At 35.3% G+C, this 19,005-nt stretch overlaps 2 protein-coding genes across 2 annotated transcripts; both read right to left on the bottom strand.

The window, feature by feature from the left end:
* Positions 1 to 1,933: 1,933 nt before the first annotated feature.
* On the bottom strand, positions 1,934 to 4,447 carry LOC147276297 (cucurbitadienol 11-hydroxylase-like). Its single transcript, XM_086253030.1, is given in 10 exon segments — positions 1,934 to 2,065; positions 2,190 to 2,317; positions 2,401 to 2,507; positions 2,594 to 2,672; positions 2,761 to 2,850; positions 2,937 to 3,185; positions 3,306 to 3,455; positions 3,547 to 3,845; positions 3,848 to 3,876; positions 4,245 to 4,447. Coding segments are annotated over 10 exon segments (1,428 nt in total). The 3' UTR covers positions 1,934 to 1,971.
* Positions 4,448 to 8,311: 3,864 nt separating this feature from the next.
* Positions 8,312 to 17,284, bottom strand: LOC147276296 (putative flavin-containing monooxygenase 1). Its single transcript, XM_086255011.1, has 6 exons — positions 16,847 to 17,284; positions 16,485 to 16,722; positions 16,186 to 16,361; positions 15,718 to 16,079; positions 15,434 to 15,489; positions 8,312 to 8,686 (listed from the first exon to the last, which is right to left on the bottom strand). The coding sequence occupies exons 1-6, from the start codon at positions 17,282 to 17,284 to the stop codon at positions 8,400 to 8,402; spliced, it is 1,557 nt and encodes a 518-aa protein (XP_086111137.1). The 3' UTR covers positions 8,312 to 8,399.
* Between the last annotated feature and the right edge of the window lie 1,721 nt (positions 17,285 to 19,005).

The raw sequence follows: 19,005 nt of genomic DNA, 5'->3' as shown, positions 1-19,005 counted from the left end.
CCAGCCAGATACATGTTACGTTCGGTTTATTATTCTTAGTACATCTAGACGAGTGTTTGATCACTTTCCATAAAAAAAAATGAAAAGAAAATCTCAGTTTTTCTTCTCACTAACTATAAGAAAATCTCACTAACTATAAAAAGTGTCAATTTGATCCACGAATTTTTTAAGTTGTACAAAAGCAGTACAAACATTAACTTCCATCCAAAAATTAACGACACTTGTCACAAGAAAATGTACGTAATGAACTTACTAAAATGCCCTTAAAAATGTGGTCACATGTTGTGCATATGACCAGTTCCATTAATTTTTTCGATGGAAGTTAACGTTTGTACTACTTTGGTACAACTTGAAAAATTTGTGGACCAAATTGACAATTTTTATAATTAGTAGACCAAATTGAGAATTATTGTAAAGTTCGTGGACCATTTTTGTATTTAACAAAAAAACAAAAAAAATATGCCATCTCATTAATCACATCAGCAGTTTTGTAAAATAGTTTCTTTGACAGTTTTTTTTAGTATTTTCATAATATTTTTGTTAATTGACGGGTTAGACAGTCCAAAACACAACCCAAACTACATCAGAACAAATCCTCATACTATATGCATCGAAATAATTTAAAAACCAAGGGACGTAGATCCTCATACTTGAAGTCTCCTCTTAATGAAAGGATGAAGATGTAGGGAGTAGCTAGAAATGATCAACATATATGACTAGCAGAGCTACTAAGCTCAATCCAACCACAGTCCACACTAGTGACTACGTACTTCTCTTTGTGTATGTTTTCAGATTAGAGAAAGAGTGATAAACCAGCTTATTGGTGGACTTCCCTTCTATTTATATCACTCAAAAAGAATTGGACAAATACCATGTAATATATGACCAGAGAAATGAGGTGTGAGATCCTCTAAATAAGCAGACTGTTGGCAATATACGTACTATGAGAAACAAGGCACGATCGATCCTTTGAGTAAACAAAATGCGTGTGGACAGAAAGTTACTGCATCAGCCATCTATTATAAACAAATAGGAAAGAATCTGGGATGAACAATTTAAAAAAGCTACACGATTATCACACAAAATATCGTTAATTTGTTATCTAAACCTAGCAACATGATAAGAATGACAGACAGTGAGACAGACATGAAAGTTTTACTCTGACCTCACAGCTCACTTCAATATCCTGCTACTAATGGATTTTGATTTTTACTATTCACCAAGTCAGAGTAAAAGTAAGGGTTGGTTACTTACTTAAGAAGTTCAAAACAAAATGTAAGGGATTAAAACACATGTGACATTAATTCTATGTTCATGTATGTCTCTTGTTCAGGTCATGATGGGATTGGGTGCCATTAGTAGCTTTTAGCAGTAGGTAGACATTGTTTGACCCAAAAATCAGAATAAAATAATTACTTGAATATTTGATACTATTCTTGGTCCTCCACCATACGCATATGTTGATATCCAAACATAAAAGCATTTTGTACTCAAACTGCATGATGTTTGGTGTGACAATCTTTCAAAATTCTTAATTGAAAGGTCAACTTTTAATTTCAAGTGACAGCAACAATGGGAGAGAGATATTTCCAGATATTTCCAGTGGCTGGAAAGTGCCTAAAGAGATCAAATTAGCAACCCACTTAATGGTTCCAGTAGCATATATTCACCCACTAATTGATACAGTACTAAAACCTTGAAATCAGAAAAACATTGAAAGAGTCCCATTGAAATATATGAAATACTTGCATTCTAGCTCAACAACCATATTTAACTTGAGCATGTAACATTGAACATTCAAGTACATCCCCAGAAAGAGAGAATCAAACATTAATTTTCCAAATAAAACATTTTAGATTATTTTTTCGCTTCAATTTCCAACTTGGCAGTGTGCGTTTAGGTTTTTTATTATTGGTACATCTAATCTAACAAGTGTTCGATCACTTTACATAGAAAAAACAAATAATAATCTCAGTTTTTCTTCTCCTCGAACTTAATGTGAATGCCATCCCCAAATCCTAAAATAGGATTTCGAGCAATGCGTGCCACTTTGATTGTTGTCCACCTATGTACAACAAAAACTCAAAAGATGATTAACCTCTGTAAAAAACCTTGGTGTTGACACACAGATGTCTAACTTCTCTTGAGAAAAATGAGATAAGAAATTTAAGAATAGAGAAGAAATGTACCTATATTTGGTGACCAAGACATGGAGAAAGGTGGCCAAGAACACTTTACTATACTCTGCCCCTGCACATTGTCTCATTCCTCCACCAAAGGGCATGAAGTTCTTGGATATAGCATGTGAGTCAAGGTCCTAATTATCATCAAATTAATATAATAAAATAAAATTAGCTTCCAGAGTTTTTGATTGGTGATCAATGCTACCCACACACGCACCTTCCAACGCCATGGATTGAACTCGATGGGATCCTTGAATGTGTTGGGACTTAATTGAAGTGCGGAGGTGACAACCATAATCGTCCAACCTGCTGGTATTGTAAATCCTGCAAAGCATTTAGTTACATAGTTTAGTGAAGATATTTTTTATTTAGAAACAAAGGGCCTAAACTATTTGTAATGAAGGACTTACCCTTTACTGGGATATCTTTCAAAGCTTTACGTAATAAGCCAGGTGCAACATTTCCCAGCCTAAGAGTTTCATTGATAACCTATGTTTTCCAAGGACCAGCAACTTATAAGACTTTTGCAATACTATTGAGCAAGGTAGAAGGAATGTGTTGAGATTGTAGAACTAACTTGAAGAGTGAAAGTCATCGATTTATATTCGTCCCATGTGAGTGAGGAATTTGGATTTTTTCTGTTTCGGAGAATCGCCTCATGCTCAGCCTAACGATAAAGTATGATTTGATCATTAGTGTCTTAAATACAGGAGTTATAAGCATTAATTTGATGCACAAACTTCATCTACATACAGTGAGCTCTTGTACAACTGCAGGATGCTCTGCCAGTAAACTGAAAGCTAAAGCCATTACTGCTGAAATAGACTCAAAGGTAGCAAATAAGGCCCCAAATACCAACTGGACAACAAAATCCTCCGACAAGAACTTCTCTTTATCCATGTCAGTGCTGATTTGATCAAGCAAATCTCCTCGGTGTGTCTCGGGTGAATTGCGTCTCTCCTTTAGCATATCCCTCAACATGGTTGATACCTTCTTTTGTTCCTGAATGCATACCAAAAGTTCAAAGTTCCGTGATATCTCTCAATTGAATGAAACATATTGTGCATTTTTTTTTTGTTACAGGATATTGTGTATGTTTTAATAAATCATTTTGAATATTACCTTTAAACAATTATGGTATGCAGTACCAGGGATATTCAAGGGGAAGGACATAAGACCGTCTAAGAATTTAGTATATTTCTCACTCAGGTTATCAGATGATTTTTCAGCATCATAACTTATCATCTTCTTTGCACTATAATTTAAAACCATCTGCAATGGCGAGAAAAGCTATGTTAATTATAACAAGAAAAACAGTAGATCACAAGTTATAAAGAATTGATGAAGTGGGCTTGAAATTTACAACTGATCCAGCATGTTTCACTTCAACTGATGCCTGACTTGACCATGCACATAGAGTTTTGTTGACAAATTCTTCCATTTCAACTAGCAGCTTTTCCTTAAGCCTCTCAGAACCAAAGTGATTCAAGGTAATGCTCCTTAAGTACTTGTGAACAATACCAGCAGCATTCGTCTTAGAATCACCTTCCTGAGAAAAGATCTTGGAAAATGTGTCCAAGTACCATAATTCAACTAGTTTTCCTTCTTGCTGAAATAAGTAGTTATTGAATTCAGGATCAGCTGATATTACAATTGGTCTACCGCCAAACTAGTCCGAAATATGGGCCCATATCTGAAAAGGAATGAAAAGAACATCTCCATCAAACTAGGTAGGCAACTTGAAAATGAGAAACTAGATTTTTCTGTTATCATAATCTTTTGTGTCTTTACCAACTGAGTTATGATGGATTAAATGAAACCCTGAAAGGAACATTTTAGGATTTCAGAAGAATTATTACATTGAAAAGAAGAGACAAAAACACAACTAACTAGCTTTCCCAAATCTAAAATTTCTGTTACTGGTTTTTTTTTTTTTTTTTTCTGAATAAAATGACCTATAAGCAAACAAAATAAATAGCTTAATGAAAAAAGAAAATAAAACTGTAATTATATATAGTATGAAACAGAGCAACATGTTTTTAACTGAGTAGGCATATTTACCTTTGAAGTCTCTTCTTAATGAAAGGATGAAGATCTAGGGAGTAGCTGGGAATGATCAAACTGAGGGTCTCCCCAATGAAAGGCAAGCCCATGGAACCTGGAGGGAGAACCCCATTGCATTTTGGATTCCTCCATTTGATAATCCAGTGAGTAACATATATGACTAGCAAAGCTACTAAACTCAATCCAACCCCAGTCCACATTTGTGACTACTTCTCTTTGTGTATGTGCAGTATGTAAAAATTTTTCAGATCAGAGGAGTGATAAACCATATATGCAAAAGAATTGGACAAACGTACACCATGTAATATATGACCAGAGACTATGGAAAGAGGAATAATAATACAATATAATGGGTTGTGAGAAATGAGGCATGAGATCCACTAAATAAGCACACTGTTGGCAATATACTTTGAGAAACAAGGCTCGTCCTTTGAGTAAGCAAAATGCATGTGGACAGAAAGTTATTAATGCATCAACCATTTGTTATAAACAAATAGGAAAGAAGTTCCCCATCACAATACATCCAATGTGTCTATCTTTCTCATCACATAACCTAGCACAAGATATATAAGAGTGACAGACATAATACCCGTTACATGAAAGTTTTACTGTGGCTTCACAGCTCACTTCAATATCCTACTATTAATGGGTTTTGAATTCTACTAATCACCAATTCAGAATAAAAGTCGGTTGGTTACTCACTCAAGAAGTTCAAAACAAAATGTAAGGGATTAAACACATGCGATATTAATTCTATGTTCATATATGTCTCTTGTTGGTCATATATGTAAAATTGCATGTCTCTTGTTCAGGTCATGATGGGTAACATATATGACTAGCAAAGCTACTAAACTCAACCCAACAACACTCCACATTTGTGACTACTTCTCTTGGTGTATTTGTAGTATGTAAAATTGTTTCAGACCAGAGAAAGGGTGGTAACCTTGTTGAACAATCACTTGAGATCCTCTAAACAAGCAGACTGCATGGGGGCAATAATTTGTGAGAAACAAGGCCTGCCATAATCCCTTTATAACAAAAAAAGATGCTGCATGTTGAACAATCAACCATAAAAAATAGAATAAAAAATATGGTGGGCAATATATTATGAGAAACAAGTAATGAGATCCTCTAAACAAGCAGAGATTGGGAAAACCCATGATCCCTCTATAAAATAAAAAATAAACTGCATGTTGAATAATCTACTAGACAATATTTATAATATTTCAGACCAAAACAAGAATTAAATGTATAATATTCATCATTCTCGCTGAGTTTGGGCAATAATTAAATGTAGAATTAAAAATAGAAAAAATATGAAATGAAAAGCTAAAAGAAGTTACATCATTCTCGCTGACTTCGGGCAATAATTTGTGAGAAACAAGGCCCGCCATGATTCTTTTATAAAAAAAATTGTAAGTTGATTGTTCAACTAGACAAAATTCATAATATTCCATCAGTCAAAACTAATATGAAATAAAAATTTGAACTACTACATCTATTTCTTAGAATTCAAAGAAGTTGCATGGCACTGGGGGGCCATGGCCACTTCAGGCCTTAACATGGCTCTCCGTCCCTAGTCTCTCACCTCTATTGGAAAGAATGATCTACAAGGTGATCAATTAAGATAGTCCAAATAGTATTACTCAAAGAACATGCACCGTTCAAAAATTTAGTGCCACAATCACATATTCTTGATATACTTAAAGGCAAATTACAATTTAGTACCTTAACTTTACATGTTGTTTCAAGTTGGTACCTCAATTTTCATTGTGTCAAAAACATACCTTTGTTAAGTTTTATGTTAGTAAAAATGTTATCTATTGAAGTGTCATAGATATTTTTGTCTTTTCACCGCATGTAAAAAAAATTCATATTTAAAAAAAAAAAGTTTTTTGCCAATATATTTTTAAAAACTTTGAATAAAAAAAATATATGGTTCTTCTTCCCCACCCAGCACCACCCGCCCACCCGATGCCCCCTCTCCCCCTCATCCATGTCTGACCCACCCTTATCTCTAGGCCTCACCAAAATGCCCAAGGCCCGAAGCCCACCTGGCCCATTAGGCTCGAAGCCCGATTTGGCCCGAAATTTGGGCCGGCCCGAAAGTCTCTTGGGTTGGGCTTGGGCCATCCCCTTGAAGCCCATGGGCTGCCCGAAGCCTGGCCCGTTTAGGCCCGCCCAAAGCCCGACCCAAAGCCCAATTTGGGAATCATAACATATTTAATAGGTTTTTCGTTTGTTTACTCTAATAAATTATTAATATGCTTATTAAGTTATTATATAATACTATAATGTTAGTAAATAGTAATAGTGTAAACTATGTAATACCATAAATAATAAAGTAATAAACTTTTAAAATTATATACAACATTACAACTATAATAAAACATAAATGTATATGTTTTATATACAACTTTTATAATACAATTATAATTAAAGTTATTAAACCACGATCGTCAATTCATTAATTCAACGATCTGAATCGTTTATTTTCTATTTTCATAGTCAAAAATCATCCTTACAAAAAATCAGCTAAATCGGAATTCATCTACCCATTCGATTATCATTAGAAAAACCACAATCGTTCATTAATTTGACCACCCGTTACGTCACTTTTACATCTCCGATTAAGCTAATTTTTTGCAAAAATTCTCTTTGAGTGAGAAACTAAAACTTAAACGGTTCGGATCGTTGAAAACACGATCGATATGTGAGCTTCTACATATAAATACACTTGAAGAGTATAATTCTAATAACTTTCCCGTTGAAACCTTGTTGTTTTCATAATTATGAAAACCACAATGTGATTTCAACAATCTAACCCGTTCATTTTCTATGTTTATAGTCAAAGATCATCCGTACAAAAAATCGGCTAAATCGAAATTCATCTACTCATTCGATCATCATTAGAAAAACCACGATCGTTCATTAATTCAACCACTATTATGTCACTTTTACATCTCCGATTGAACTAATTTTTTGTACGAATTATCTTTGAGTGAGGAACTAAAATTTGAACGGTTCGGATCGTTGACAACACAATTGCATCGTTTGTTTATAAAAATATGTAATAAAATATATAATAAAACATATGTACATTTATGTTTTATTATAGTTGTAATGTTGTATATAATTCTAAAAGTTTATTATTTATGGTATTACACTATTACTAACATAATAGTATTATATAATAACTTAATAAGCATATTAATAATTTATTGAAGTAAACAAACGAAAGAGCTATTAAATATGTTATGATTCACAAACTTGACAAATAAACTAGTCAGCTCAGTTGGTTGAGAGTTGAAGCTTGTTATGTGAGGTCTCTTTCTCTCTGCCTCTCCTCCCTCCCTCTCCAAAACTCCACATTTCTCTCCCGCCGGTGATGAAGAAGATGGTGGATTTGTGTGGGGCTACTTGGGTGAGGGATGGAAGGGAGGAAGAAGCTTTTTATTTTTTATTCAAAGATTTTAAAAAATATTATTTTTTTTTACATATGGTGAAAAGACGAAAATACTCATGTCATGTCAGCAGATAACATTTTCACTGACATAAAACGTAACGGAGATATGTTTTTGATACAAAATGAAAATTGAGGTGTTTTTTTGCAAGTTTCCAAAGTTGGGATACTAACTTGAAATAACATATAAAATTGAGGTACTAAAATATAATTTGCTCTACACTTAATATGTCATCTCATGACAAACATGGGAGGTTTGAGACCTAGCAAGTTTTGTTTGGAGCTTTGCTCAGATCTAGAGGTATTATATCCTCTCTTAGTTCTTACTCTTCTCCTTTTTTGTTCTCCAATTTGCCCCCTTCTCAAAACCCACCAAAATCTCAAACCTTTGTTGGATTCATTTGTGTTTTCCTCTCTTTGGGGTTGCGATCTGCTATAACATCCATAACTATCACTTTAAAGCAATTTTTCTCTCCCCAATCGAATTATGTTATGTCTGTAGGGTAGAATTTTTTAATGGAATGGGCAGAGGCTCACTCTTAAGAGAACAAAATAAATTAAATAATAATGTGGCACATCTTTATTATTCAATGCTTGAACAATAAATACAAGGGAAAAACTTGAAAAAGTGAGGAAATTTTGCATGTAACGATCACATATAACAATTTATTATGTTATTATTGTCCAATTTATGAGGAAGCATAATCCATGGGGCCATATGGCTCAAATAATTCAGCAAGGAGTCCCTTCTTTCTCTTGGGGTTCCATCCCATGTCCTTGCACAACTGGTCATTGTACCATACATGAAGGGCACCGATGCACGATCTCCGGTAGTATTTTCCGGAGTATCGCTTTGCGTATTCGTCCCATTTTCTTACATCTTTCTCCATCTCTTTTATGCTTGGTAGCTTAAATGTGCCATCGAGAAGCTCTGCCAGCCATATGCTCCTCATCTCGGAGGTGTACAAGTTTGAAATGTAAGAATTATTTATGGACAATCCTAATTTACTTAGGAAACAAAACAACTCATCATGTCTAAGAACAAAGGAATTGAGCTCTCCATGGTCTATCCGGATTCACCCCATATAACAGCTATGTTAATAAGTTTTAAGGGATGAGGGACTTATAGAAGTTTTAGGACTTCACCTAGATATGAACTAGGACTCTTAACCTTAGAGGAGCAGGATTGTATCTCGGCACAAAGTCTACTATGGGAAGGACTTGCCGAGACAACCTCTATAAATAGAGCTAGTCCCTGCTCTCATACACACTGCAGAATATTGAGCCCCATAGAATCAATTGCTTCAAGTTGTAGAGAGAGCAGAAGGCTAGCTTGTTGATTCCACCATGTCTTCCTCATCTAATGGTAAGTTTGGACTTGCAGGTAGTAATGATTTTATGTGTTCTTATACATGTATGTCTCAAGTATATAACTGGATGTCTTTATATATATATAGTTTACATTTGGTATCAGAGCATCACATACATGTTTAAGAATCAAAAGAACGATTTTTCTAGTTGATGTTTTTGCTTAACAAGAAACAAAAGCATGAAAAATTTTGTATCTGTTTTCCCATCTAATGTACCAGGTTTTTAAGTTCTATGAGAAGGCCCAATTTTTATGACCCATAAAGTAAAGCCCAACTTAAGGAGTCTCAAAAACAAAAGACACGTTTTTTGTTTGATACATCAGAGAAAAGAAAGATTAGGGGAAAACAAAATTGGATTGTTAGGTTGCTAGGATTTTCACTGCAATAATTTATAGAAATCGATTATTATTCTCTATCTCTTTGATATTCGATCAATTTGTATATCATTGCAATTTGGGTTCGATTTTGGTTCTGTAAATATTTTTGGTTAACTGGTGCTGCAGGAGCTCTCTGCACCAGGTAAGTTTTCGTTTTCTTTTCTCTTCTTAGAGCATACGTGGGGATGCACATAGGTTTATTTTTCAGTTTAAGCATGCTGCCCCACCATTGAGGATGTTTGAGATATACATATATGCTGCTATGACTATATGCCGATGTCATGTATGATGTTGTATTTCACGATTCTGGGATTTTAGCTGCTTATGTGTGTTGGCATATCTATTTATATAAACATGCTAAAGCAATCAAGTATTAATGGTTATAATCCGCTGCCATATTATGTTTTACATACCAGAACAATTGCTTAAGGTTTTCTTTGATCTTAATCCAGAAACCAATGTTAAATAATATTACCAAAGTAATATGACTTGATTAAAAGTTTCTAGGGATTACGGTTTACATGATCAAGCTTGTAGTATCAAATTAATTACAGAATTTATTTCCCAAAGGATCTATTCTTTCAGGATTGATACTAGCATGTTACAGATTGGTTAAAACATGAAGATACTCTTAAGTAGTTGCTTTCTTGCCCAAAGGTGTAGGAACTACTTAGAAATTGTTTTTTCTTGTAATCTGGTAATATGATAAGGAATGAATAAAGGACATATCAAGTTATCTTGCTCAAAAGTGTTGCTTGATATTGCATAAACAGTATGTTGTTTTTCTTTTATGTAAGTATGAATATTTTCTGCAATATCAGTTTCTTAGACACTTGTTTTTGCATGTTTTCCAGTTAATTCCAATTTTGCTCAGATAGAAACCCTCACTGGTTCCAACTTTAAGAAATGGAAACAAGACATAGAGATTTACCTAGGGTTATCTGAGTATGATCTAGCTTTGAGAGAGGATAAGCCCAAGCCAATCACTCCCGAGAGTACAGCTGAAGAGAAAGTAAAGATGGAGAAGTGGGAAAAATCTAATAGAATGGCTCTACTCATTATGAGAAAAGCCATGACTGATACTGTTAGAGGAGGGATAGATACTTGTGAAAATGCCAAGGATTTCCTAAAAGCTGTGGGTGAAAAATTTAAGGAATCTGAAAAAGCAGAAACTGGGAATTTGATGACTGCTTTAACATCTACTAAATATGATGGACAGGGGAGTGTGCGTGAGCACATTATGAAGCTTATAGACATTGCCTCTAAGCTCAAAGTCCTGGAAATTGCAATTTCTGATCCCTTTCTGGTTCATATGGCATTGAACTCACTGCCAAATCAGTATGGACAACTGAGGACTACTTATAACACTCAGAAAGACAAATGGAGTTTGAATGAGCTCATCTCCATTTGTGTCCAAGAAGAAGAAAGGATCAGAAGGGAGAATGGAGAGGTGGTTGTTAACTTAGTTATCAAAGACCAGTTCAAGAAAGGCAAGAACAAGGCTTTTAAGGACAATCAGATTCCCAAGAACAAACCTCAACCTACCAAAGCCAATAACTCACCTAGCAGCTCTCACAACTTAGGGCCAGTTCAAACAACACCTTTCAAGTGTTTTTTCTGCAAGAAAGAAGGTCATATGAAAAGGAACTGTTCTAACTATAAGGGTTGGCTAGCCAAAAAGGGTAAGAAACATATTTTCCATTGTAGTGATAGCAATTTAGTTACCATTCCTTCGAACACTTGGTGGATAGACACAGGCTCACCCATACATATTTCTAATACTATGCAGGGCTTGGAAAGAAAAAGGACACCAAGTGAGGAGGAGGCAAGAGTTTATGCTGGCAATGGAGTAAAAGTAGCTGTGAAGGCCATAGGAGTTTTTAAGTTTAGGCTAGAGTCAGGTTATATATTAGAGTTGGACAATGTTTTTGTCATTCCTTCTATGAGAAGGAACTTAGTTTCGATTTCCAAACTTATTGTTTCTGGTTTTACTTTTAATATAAATAAAGATGGCTTTCATTTTTATTTAAATTCAGTTCCTGTTGGTAAAGCCTTAATGATTGATGGATATTGGAAACTAATGTATGAATTGCCTAATGAAACTTATCTAATTGAAAATACAGTTGGGATTAAGAGACCTAGATCTAAGGAAAGTTCATCTTTCCTATGGCACAAACGACTAGGACATATCTCCAAAGAAAGGATGCAACAATTAGAAAAAGAAAATATGCTTCCAGAATTGAATTATGCAGATTTCGATATCTGTATAGAGTGCATAAAAGGCAAAATGACCAACTCTAGGAAGAAGAACTCAAACCGAAGCCTACAACTCTTAGAAATTATACACACAGACATTTGTGGTCCCTTTCCAACCAAAACAATATGTGGAAATCAGTACTTCATAACTTTCATAGATGATTTTTCTAGATACTGTTACATATACCTTATCTCAGAAAAATCAAAAGCCTTAGAAGTTTTTAAGATATTTAAAACTGAAGTGGAAAAACAGCTGGATAAATCAATTAAAGTTGTGAGATCTGATAGGGGAGGAGAGTACTACGGTAGGTATAATGAATCAGGGCAAAATAAAGGACCTTTTGCTCTTTACCTACAAGAACAAGGCATACAAGCCCAGTACACTACACCAGGAACTCCAGAACAAAATGGAGTTGCTGAAAGAAGGAATCGAACCCTTCTAAACATGGTGAGAAGTATGATGTGTGCCACTGACTTGCCAAATTTCTTGTGGGGAGAAGCCTTGAAAACAGCAAACTACATTTCTAATAGGGTTCCAAGCAAATCAGTTCAGAAAACACCTTTTGAACTATGGACAAAAAGAAAGCCAAGCTTATTTCATTTCCATATATGGGGGTGTAGGGCTGAAGCTAGACTTTATAATCCTTAAGAAAAGAAATTAGATGCCAAAACAGTAAGTGCTTATTTTATTGGCTATCCGGAAAAATCTAAAGGTTACAAATTCTATTGTCCTAAGAATCATACTAGAATTGTAGAGACAAACAAGGCAAGATTCATAGAAGATGTTAGTTCTGACCAAAATCAGTTTTCGAATGAACTTGAATTAAAAGAACAACCTGACACTTCCACAAGCTTTCTAGAACGAACAATCCTTGATTTTAATCTTAGGAACACTGTTTTAGATGAGCAGAACCAGGTAACAACAGAGATGGAAGATCACCAACCCTTAGAGCAACCAGTAGAGCAACAAGTAGAAGAAGCACCTAGAAGGCAGTCACAAAGGGAAAGAAGATCGGCAACTTCAGAAGATTACATGGTTTATCTACAAGAAACAGACCTTGGGGAGGAATGTGATCCATTGAATTTCAAAGAAGCCATCAACAGTGACCAAGCCGAGAATTGGAGAAAAGCTATGGAATCAGAATTGGAGTCTATGTCTAATAATGGGGTTTGGGACTTAGTTGAACCACCTGGAAATAGCAAACCTATAGGCTGCAAATGGGTTTTCAAAACAAAGAGAGGATCTGATGGCCAAATAGAAAGATATAAAGCCAGATTAGTGGCCAAGGGCTTTACTCAAAAAGAAGGGATAGATTACACAGACACATTTTCACCTGTCTCCACCAAGGATGCTTTTCGAGTTATCATGAGCCTAGTTGCACATTTTAATTTGGAGTTACATCAAATGGATGTTAAGACAGCATTCTTGAATGGAGATTTAGGGGAAGAGATCTATATGGTACAACCAGAGGGCTATATTGAGCAAGGTACTGAGCACATGGTTTGTAAGCTTAAAAAGTCAATCTATGGCTTAAAGCAAGCTTCAAGGCAATGGTACCTCAAGTTTGACTCAGTTGTAGTTTCAAATGGTTTTATAGAAAATCCTTTAGATGAATGTATCTATTTTAAGGTGAGTAGGAGCAAGTACATTTTTCTGGTACTTTATGTAGATGACATACTGTTGGCCAGTAGTGATTTAAATTTGTTAAATGAAACAAAAGTTTTTCTTTCAAACAGTTTCGATATGAAAGATTTAGGAGAAGCCTCTTTTGTTTTGGGAATTGAAATTTGCAGAGATAGGAAGCATGGCCTCTTAGGACTCTCACAGAAAAATTACATTAATAGGGTTCTAAAAAGGTTTGAAATGCTGAATTGTGCACCAGGGGAGGCTCCAATGAGTAAGGGAGACAAACTACATAAAGGTCAGTGTCCTAAAAATCATATTGAGAAGGCTGCAATGGAGACTAAACCTTATGCCTCACTTGTTGGCAGTCTCATGTATGCACAAGTATGCACCAGACCCGATCTTGCACATTCAGTTTCTATGCTCAGTAGGTTTCAGCTCAATCCAGGTCTTCAACATTGGGTTGCAGGGAAAAAGGTGTTGAGATACCTGCAGAGGACTAAGAATTATATGCTGGTTTACAGGAGAAGTGAAAAACTTGAGTTGATAGGGTATGGAGACTCAGATTTTGCTGGTGACAGTGATGACTACAAATCCACTACAGGTTATATTTTCATGATGGCTGGGGGAGCCATATCTTGGAAGAGCACTAAGCAGACCCTGACAACAACTTCCACAATGCAGGCAGAGTTTGTGGCTCTACATGAAACTGCTGTACAGGCACTTTGGCTTAAAAATTTCATCAAGGAAATTGGGATTGTGGATTCAATTTCTAGGCCTTTAAAATTGTTTTGTGACAATAGTGCTGCTGTGTTTTTTGCTAAGAATAATAAGAGGTCATCAAGTTCCAGACATATAGAACCAAAGTATCTGATGGTGAGAGAAAGAGTTCGAAATGAAGAATTACAAGTGTTACATATTCCCACTAAAGCTCAGCTGGCAGACCCTTTCACAAAGGCATTGCCAGTAAAAGCTTTCTTAGATCATGTTCCAAAAATGGGAGTGCTTGAGAATTTAGATTCTGAAGTTCAGTGGGAGTAGTTTATATCTGTTTTTGGTTTTCTTTCGAATTTTGTATGAACTTGTTTTTCCATTTTGTTTCCAGAATTGATTTCGTTTTTTTTAATATAAGTTTTTGGATAATCATTTTCATTCAGAACATCATTGCAGCAAACCATTCATACTCATCAAGTCTAAGCTCTGTCATTAGTTTTCTTTTGACAATGCTTAAAGAAACACATAACTGATCTTGTGAAAGAGCTTCATTTCTGAAGCATCAGTAAGTTTTTTTTTTTTCCGAAAAACTTCAAGAGGACTATGCATTTGACTTTTGGTTTTAGATTTTATAATCAATGTTCAATGCTTTTAAGATATTATATCATATCTTTGTGGTGACTTATGTAGTTTTGATTTCAGCCTTAGTAATTGCAGAGTGCTTATGCTTGGTTAAGCATATGTTTTTCTGTAGTTCTAGGTTGATGGTCAAAAACTGACCAAGTCTTGAAGTAAGTTTTGGCTTAGTGCAGCTCACGTGATCACTAAGGATCTTTTGTTCAAATTATGATGTTCTTGTTGAGTAAACTAGTATTGTCCAAGTGGGAGAATGTAAGAATTATTTATGGACAATCCTAATTTACTTAGGAAACAAAACAACTCATCATGTCTAAGAACAAAGGAATTGAGCTCTCCATGGTCTATCCGGATTCACCCCATATAACAGCTATGTTAATAAGTTTTAAGGGATGAGGGACTTATAGAAGTTTTAGGACTTCACCTAGATATGAACTAGGACTCTTAACCTTAGAGGAGCAGGATTGTATCTCGGCACAAAGTCTACTATGGGAAGGACTTGCCGAGACAACCTCTATAAATAGAGCTAGTCCCTGCTCTCATACACACTGCAGAATATTGAGCCCCATAGAATCAATTGCTTCAAGTTGTAGAGAGAGCAGAAGGCTAGCTTGTTGATTCCACCATGTCTTCCTCATCTAATGGTAAGTTTGGACTTGCAGGTAGTAATGATTTTATGTGTTCTTATACATGTATGTCTCAAGTATATAACTGGATGTCTTTATATATATATAGTTTACATGAAACACTCTCGGAGAATCCAATTACAGCTAGTTGTGGAATTCGTCCATGAATGCATTCCCTGATTCAAATAAAAGCATATTGAGCTACCACATTATTTTGAAGGCTTTAGTCATAAACTACCTAGCAAAATCAAATTATACATAGAGTTGTATAATAAGGTGGTAGTCTTCTCTTATCAAGTATCTTGGATATGAACTCACCTAATCAATGCTCTAAATCGACTTAGACTGCTTGGTAAGAGAACATTTTTCTATATAACCGTACATTATCTGCGAAAGGAGCTAACCTGTAGAGGGGTAATGCTGTGGTAGCTGAACCTGCTATGTAGTCTTGAAATGTGGGAGACACAAAGATGTTTTTGAGCTTTTGATCACCCCTATATCCAGTAGCCAATATGACCATATCAGTCTTCAGAGGGGAGTTGTCCCCTTCAACCAAAATGCCTTCTTGGCAAAAGCTGAAGCTGGTGGGAGATTTTTTTAGTATGATGCTGCCGTCTTGGACTCGGTCATAGAACTTTTCAGGCACTGTTGAGATCAGACAAGAACTGATTTCTTGAAGGAAACTATGCTTAGGCACCATCCCATACTTTGATAACCCAAGCTTCTTATTTATATAGCTTTCCACAAACTTTGAAAATGCCCATCTCTGTCCAATAATCACAAATTAATTAACAAGGATTATGAACCAAAACCTCTGAGGCTGAAAGCCTGAAAGAAGAATAAGAGCTATAACTATAAGCCAGTGGGGTTACCACAGGTGAAAGAATTGTTGCCAGAAGACTGAGTAAGATGCCTTCACCAGGCTTATGAACCAAAAGCTCTGAGAAGCGATTGAGGTATAAGTATACCAGAGGCACACCCCATGGAAAGTAGTCAGGAACATTCCAGTGTTCTGTCTTGTACAACACTCTGCATGGATGTTCCAAACCTGCAAATTAATGTGACATTCAAATTATTGTTTCTGTGGTAGTTGTTGGGCACATTTGACATTCAAATTAATTCTCACTAGCACAAGTGCTAACATTGACTCACTGATAAATTGATTAATTACCATTTGCATTTGAACACTCCATTGCAATGTCCAATGCAGATTTCTGAAACCCAACAACTGTTACTTGCTTTCCCTTCACGAATTCGCGGGCGCTTTCATAATCCATAGCAGCATAATCCATCGAGTGTATGACCTTGCCATGGAATGCTTCTGGCCCCTTGTTTGGAGGGAATTCAGGAACGTTTGGAACATCACTAAATCGTCCGATGCAGAGGACCACGAAGTCCACCAGGTAAACCTGCTTGTTCATACCCCGATCAGTACGACATAAATATTAACAGTGTGATAACATAACATATAATTAAACTCGAAATCATACAAAAACATGTAAGGTAAGTATATATATGTATGTATATGTATACCTCAGTTGAAAGGCTATGCTTCTCTTGTACCATAACTTTCCATTTCCCTTTGGAGCTGAAGGGCTCTCCAGTCCCACCCCAAAGACTCCAAGATTGCATCTCATCCTCAGAGGGTCCTTCATACTCTATCCCACACACTTTGGTGTTGAATTTGATGTGCTTGAGCAAGTCAAAATGGTGAGCATATGATTGGATGTAGTCCAAAACTTGATGCTGGTTGGGAAAGTCCTCTGCCACTGAAGATGGCCATGGGAAATCTGAGAATTGGTAAGCTGGTTTGGGAGTTTGGAGCTTTGTAGTCTCAACAGTTTTGGTCCACACTCCTCCGATGCAGCTGGAGGATTCGAACACAATGGTTCGAAAGCCCTTTGAAAGGGTGTACTTGCAGGCCAGGAGGCCACTGATCCCAGCTCCTATAATGGCCACTAGCTTCTCCATTCTGATCTAACTTCTGTTTTTTGCCATCACCACTCTTTCTGTGATTTGAATTCTATGGAGTTCTGTATATAATGCTTTCACTTCCGTATTGTAATCGACAATGTATTATTAATGCACATTTTCCGGATCCTCTCAGTTTCCGAGGCATCAAACACAGTTGATGGTTGTAACTTGTAACTCACAAATTCCAAAAAAATACACTGCTAATATTTAATGTTCCGACAAGATATTTTGATTTACACGTTTCTGATCAAAATTGTTACTCACCAACTTTATTTACCAATTTTATCCACCGAATCATGTATATATACTGTTATAAGGTTAGAAGCCAACCTTTTGGTGGTACAAACTTTACCAAATTTGGAATTCATTAAAATACTTTTTATTCAACAAAGCATCACATAAAAACAGCATAATAAATAAAGATATATTATAATAAATAAGGATATGGTATGAAACTATTAAAACAAAATAGCTTTTTATTATAAATGATTTCTCAATTTTTACTCAAATATCAATTTTGTTCTTAAAGTGCATTTTTACTCAATGTGGTCCTTCATCTTTACTACAACACATCAATATTGTCCTTCCGTTGTAGTCTGTCCGAATTTTCGTAAAAAATTGTTATGTGCAGTGCACGTGACCCTTTTATGTGGGGCAAAATGGTCTTCACATACACGTCCCATAATAACCCAAAAAGACCTTACAATCCAACTTTACTCTTAAAAAAAAAAAACTAAAATGATTAAAAATAAAATAATTAAAAAATATAAGGAAAAAAAAAATCTCCAACCTGAGTCTTAACACACCCTCTTTGAGTGTGTTAAGACATTTTAATCCCTAAAAAAATATTTCGTACAACAGACGTGACTATTTTTTACGACAATTGAAATGGAATTGAATGAAATGACAACATTGATGTGCGGTGGACCGGTGATAAATATGAAGAACCACATTGAGTGAAAATGCACTTTAAAAACTAAATTGATATTTTGATCAAAATTGAGGGATTACTTATAATAAAAAAAAGCCAAACAAAATTTAAAAATTAAGAAAAAGATACCCACCACTTAGAAACATGCAAAGAGTCATAAAACTATCAAGACTCAATATATAGTAAAAAGTCATCTAAATTTGCATGTGATGTGCTTTTATCACAACGTCCTAACTTGAACATGTTACATTGAACATTCAAAATCCATATGCCCCAGATTGAGAGAATCAAACATTAACATTTTAGACTACTTTTTCGCAATCTCCAGCTTGTTAGTGGTCTCTGTTTTACCAACCCCACAATGTATATGTCAAATAAGCTTATATAACGGTTAGGATCCTAGGACATAGTTACAAATTATTTTACACCTTTTTTAGCCCTTAGATTTAACTTCATCTAATGGTTTTAAATAAAAGTTAAGATGGTGGTCACTACACTATTAATGATGTGGCAATAACATGAGAATAAAAACAAGCTTCAAAGAAAAAAAGAAAGGAGAGGAAGCCGAAGCTTTTTTCTTTCTTTCTTTCTCACTTTCTGAAAATATTTGAACTCAAGTTAATTTTTATTCTCTTTTTCCATGTCATTGCCACATGATTTATTAGGCCAGGTATGATAGTCATCTTAATTTTTATTTAAAACCCTTATAAGTAGTTAGATTCTTAGATCTAAAGTCTAAAACAGGGTACAAAATTTTTGTGACACTTATAAATAGAGTGACTGACAC

Source organism: Dryas octopetala, chromosome 8 (genome assembly GCF_963921425.1).
Source record: "Dryas octopetala chromosome 8, drDryOcto1.1, whole genome shotgun sequence".
Taxonomy (NCBI): Eukaryota; Viridiplantae; Streptophyta; class Magnoliopsida; order Rosales; family Rosaceae; genus Dryas; species Dryas octopetala.
This window is presented reverse-complemented; position numbering and strand designations above follow the sequence as displayed.

Bases quoted from the DNA above. Each gene is read 5' to 3' on its own strand.
- LOC147276296 (XM_086255011.1), bottom strand. From the start codon at position 17,284: ATGGAGAAGCTAGTGGCCATTATAGGAGCTGGGATCAGTGGCCTCCTG. The intron at 16,362-16,484 runs GTAATTAATCAA...ATTAATTTGCAG, and splicing joins GGAGTGTTCAAATGCAAATG to GTTTGGAACATCCATGCAGA. The intron at 16,080-16,185 runs GTAACCCCACTG...ATTATTGGACAG, and splicing joins CAACAATTCTTTCACCTGTG to AGATGGGCATTTTCAAAGTT.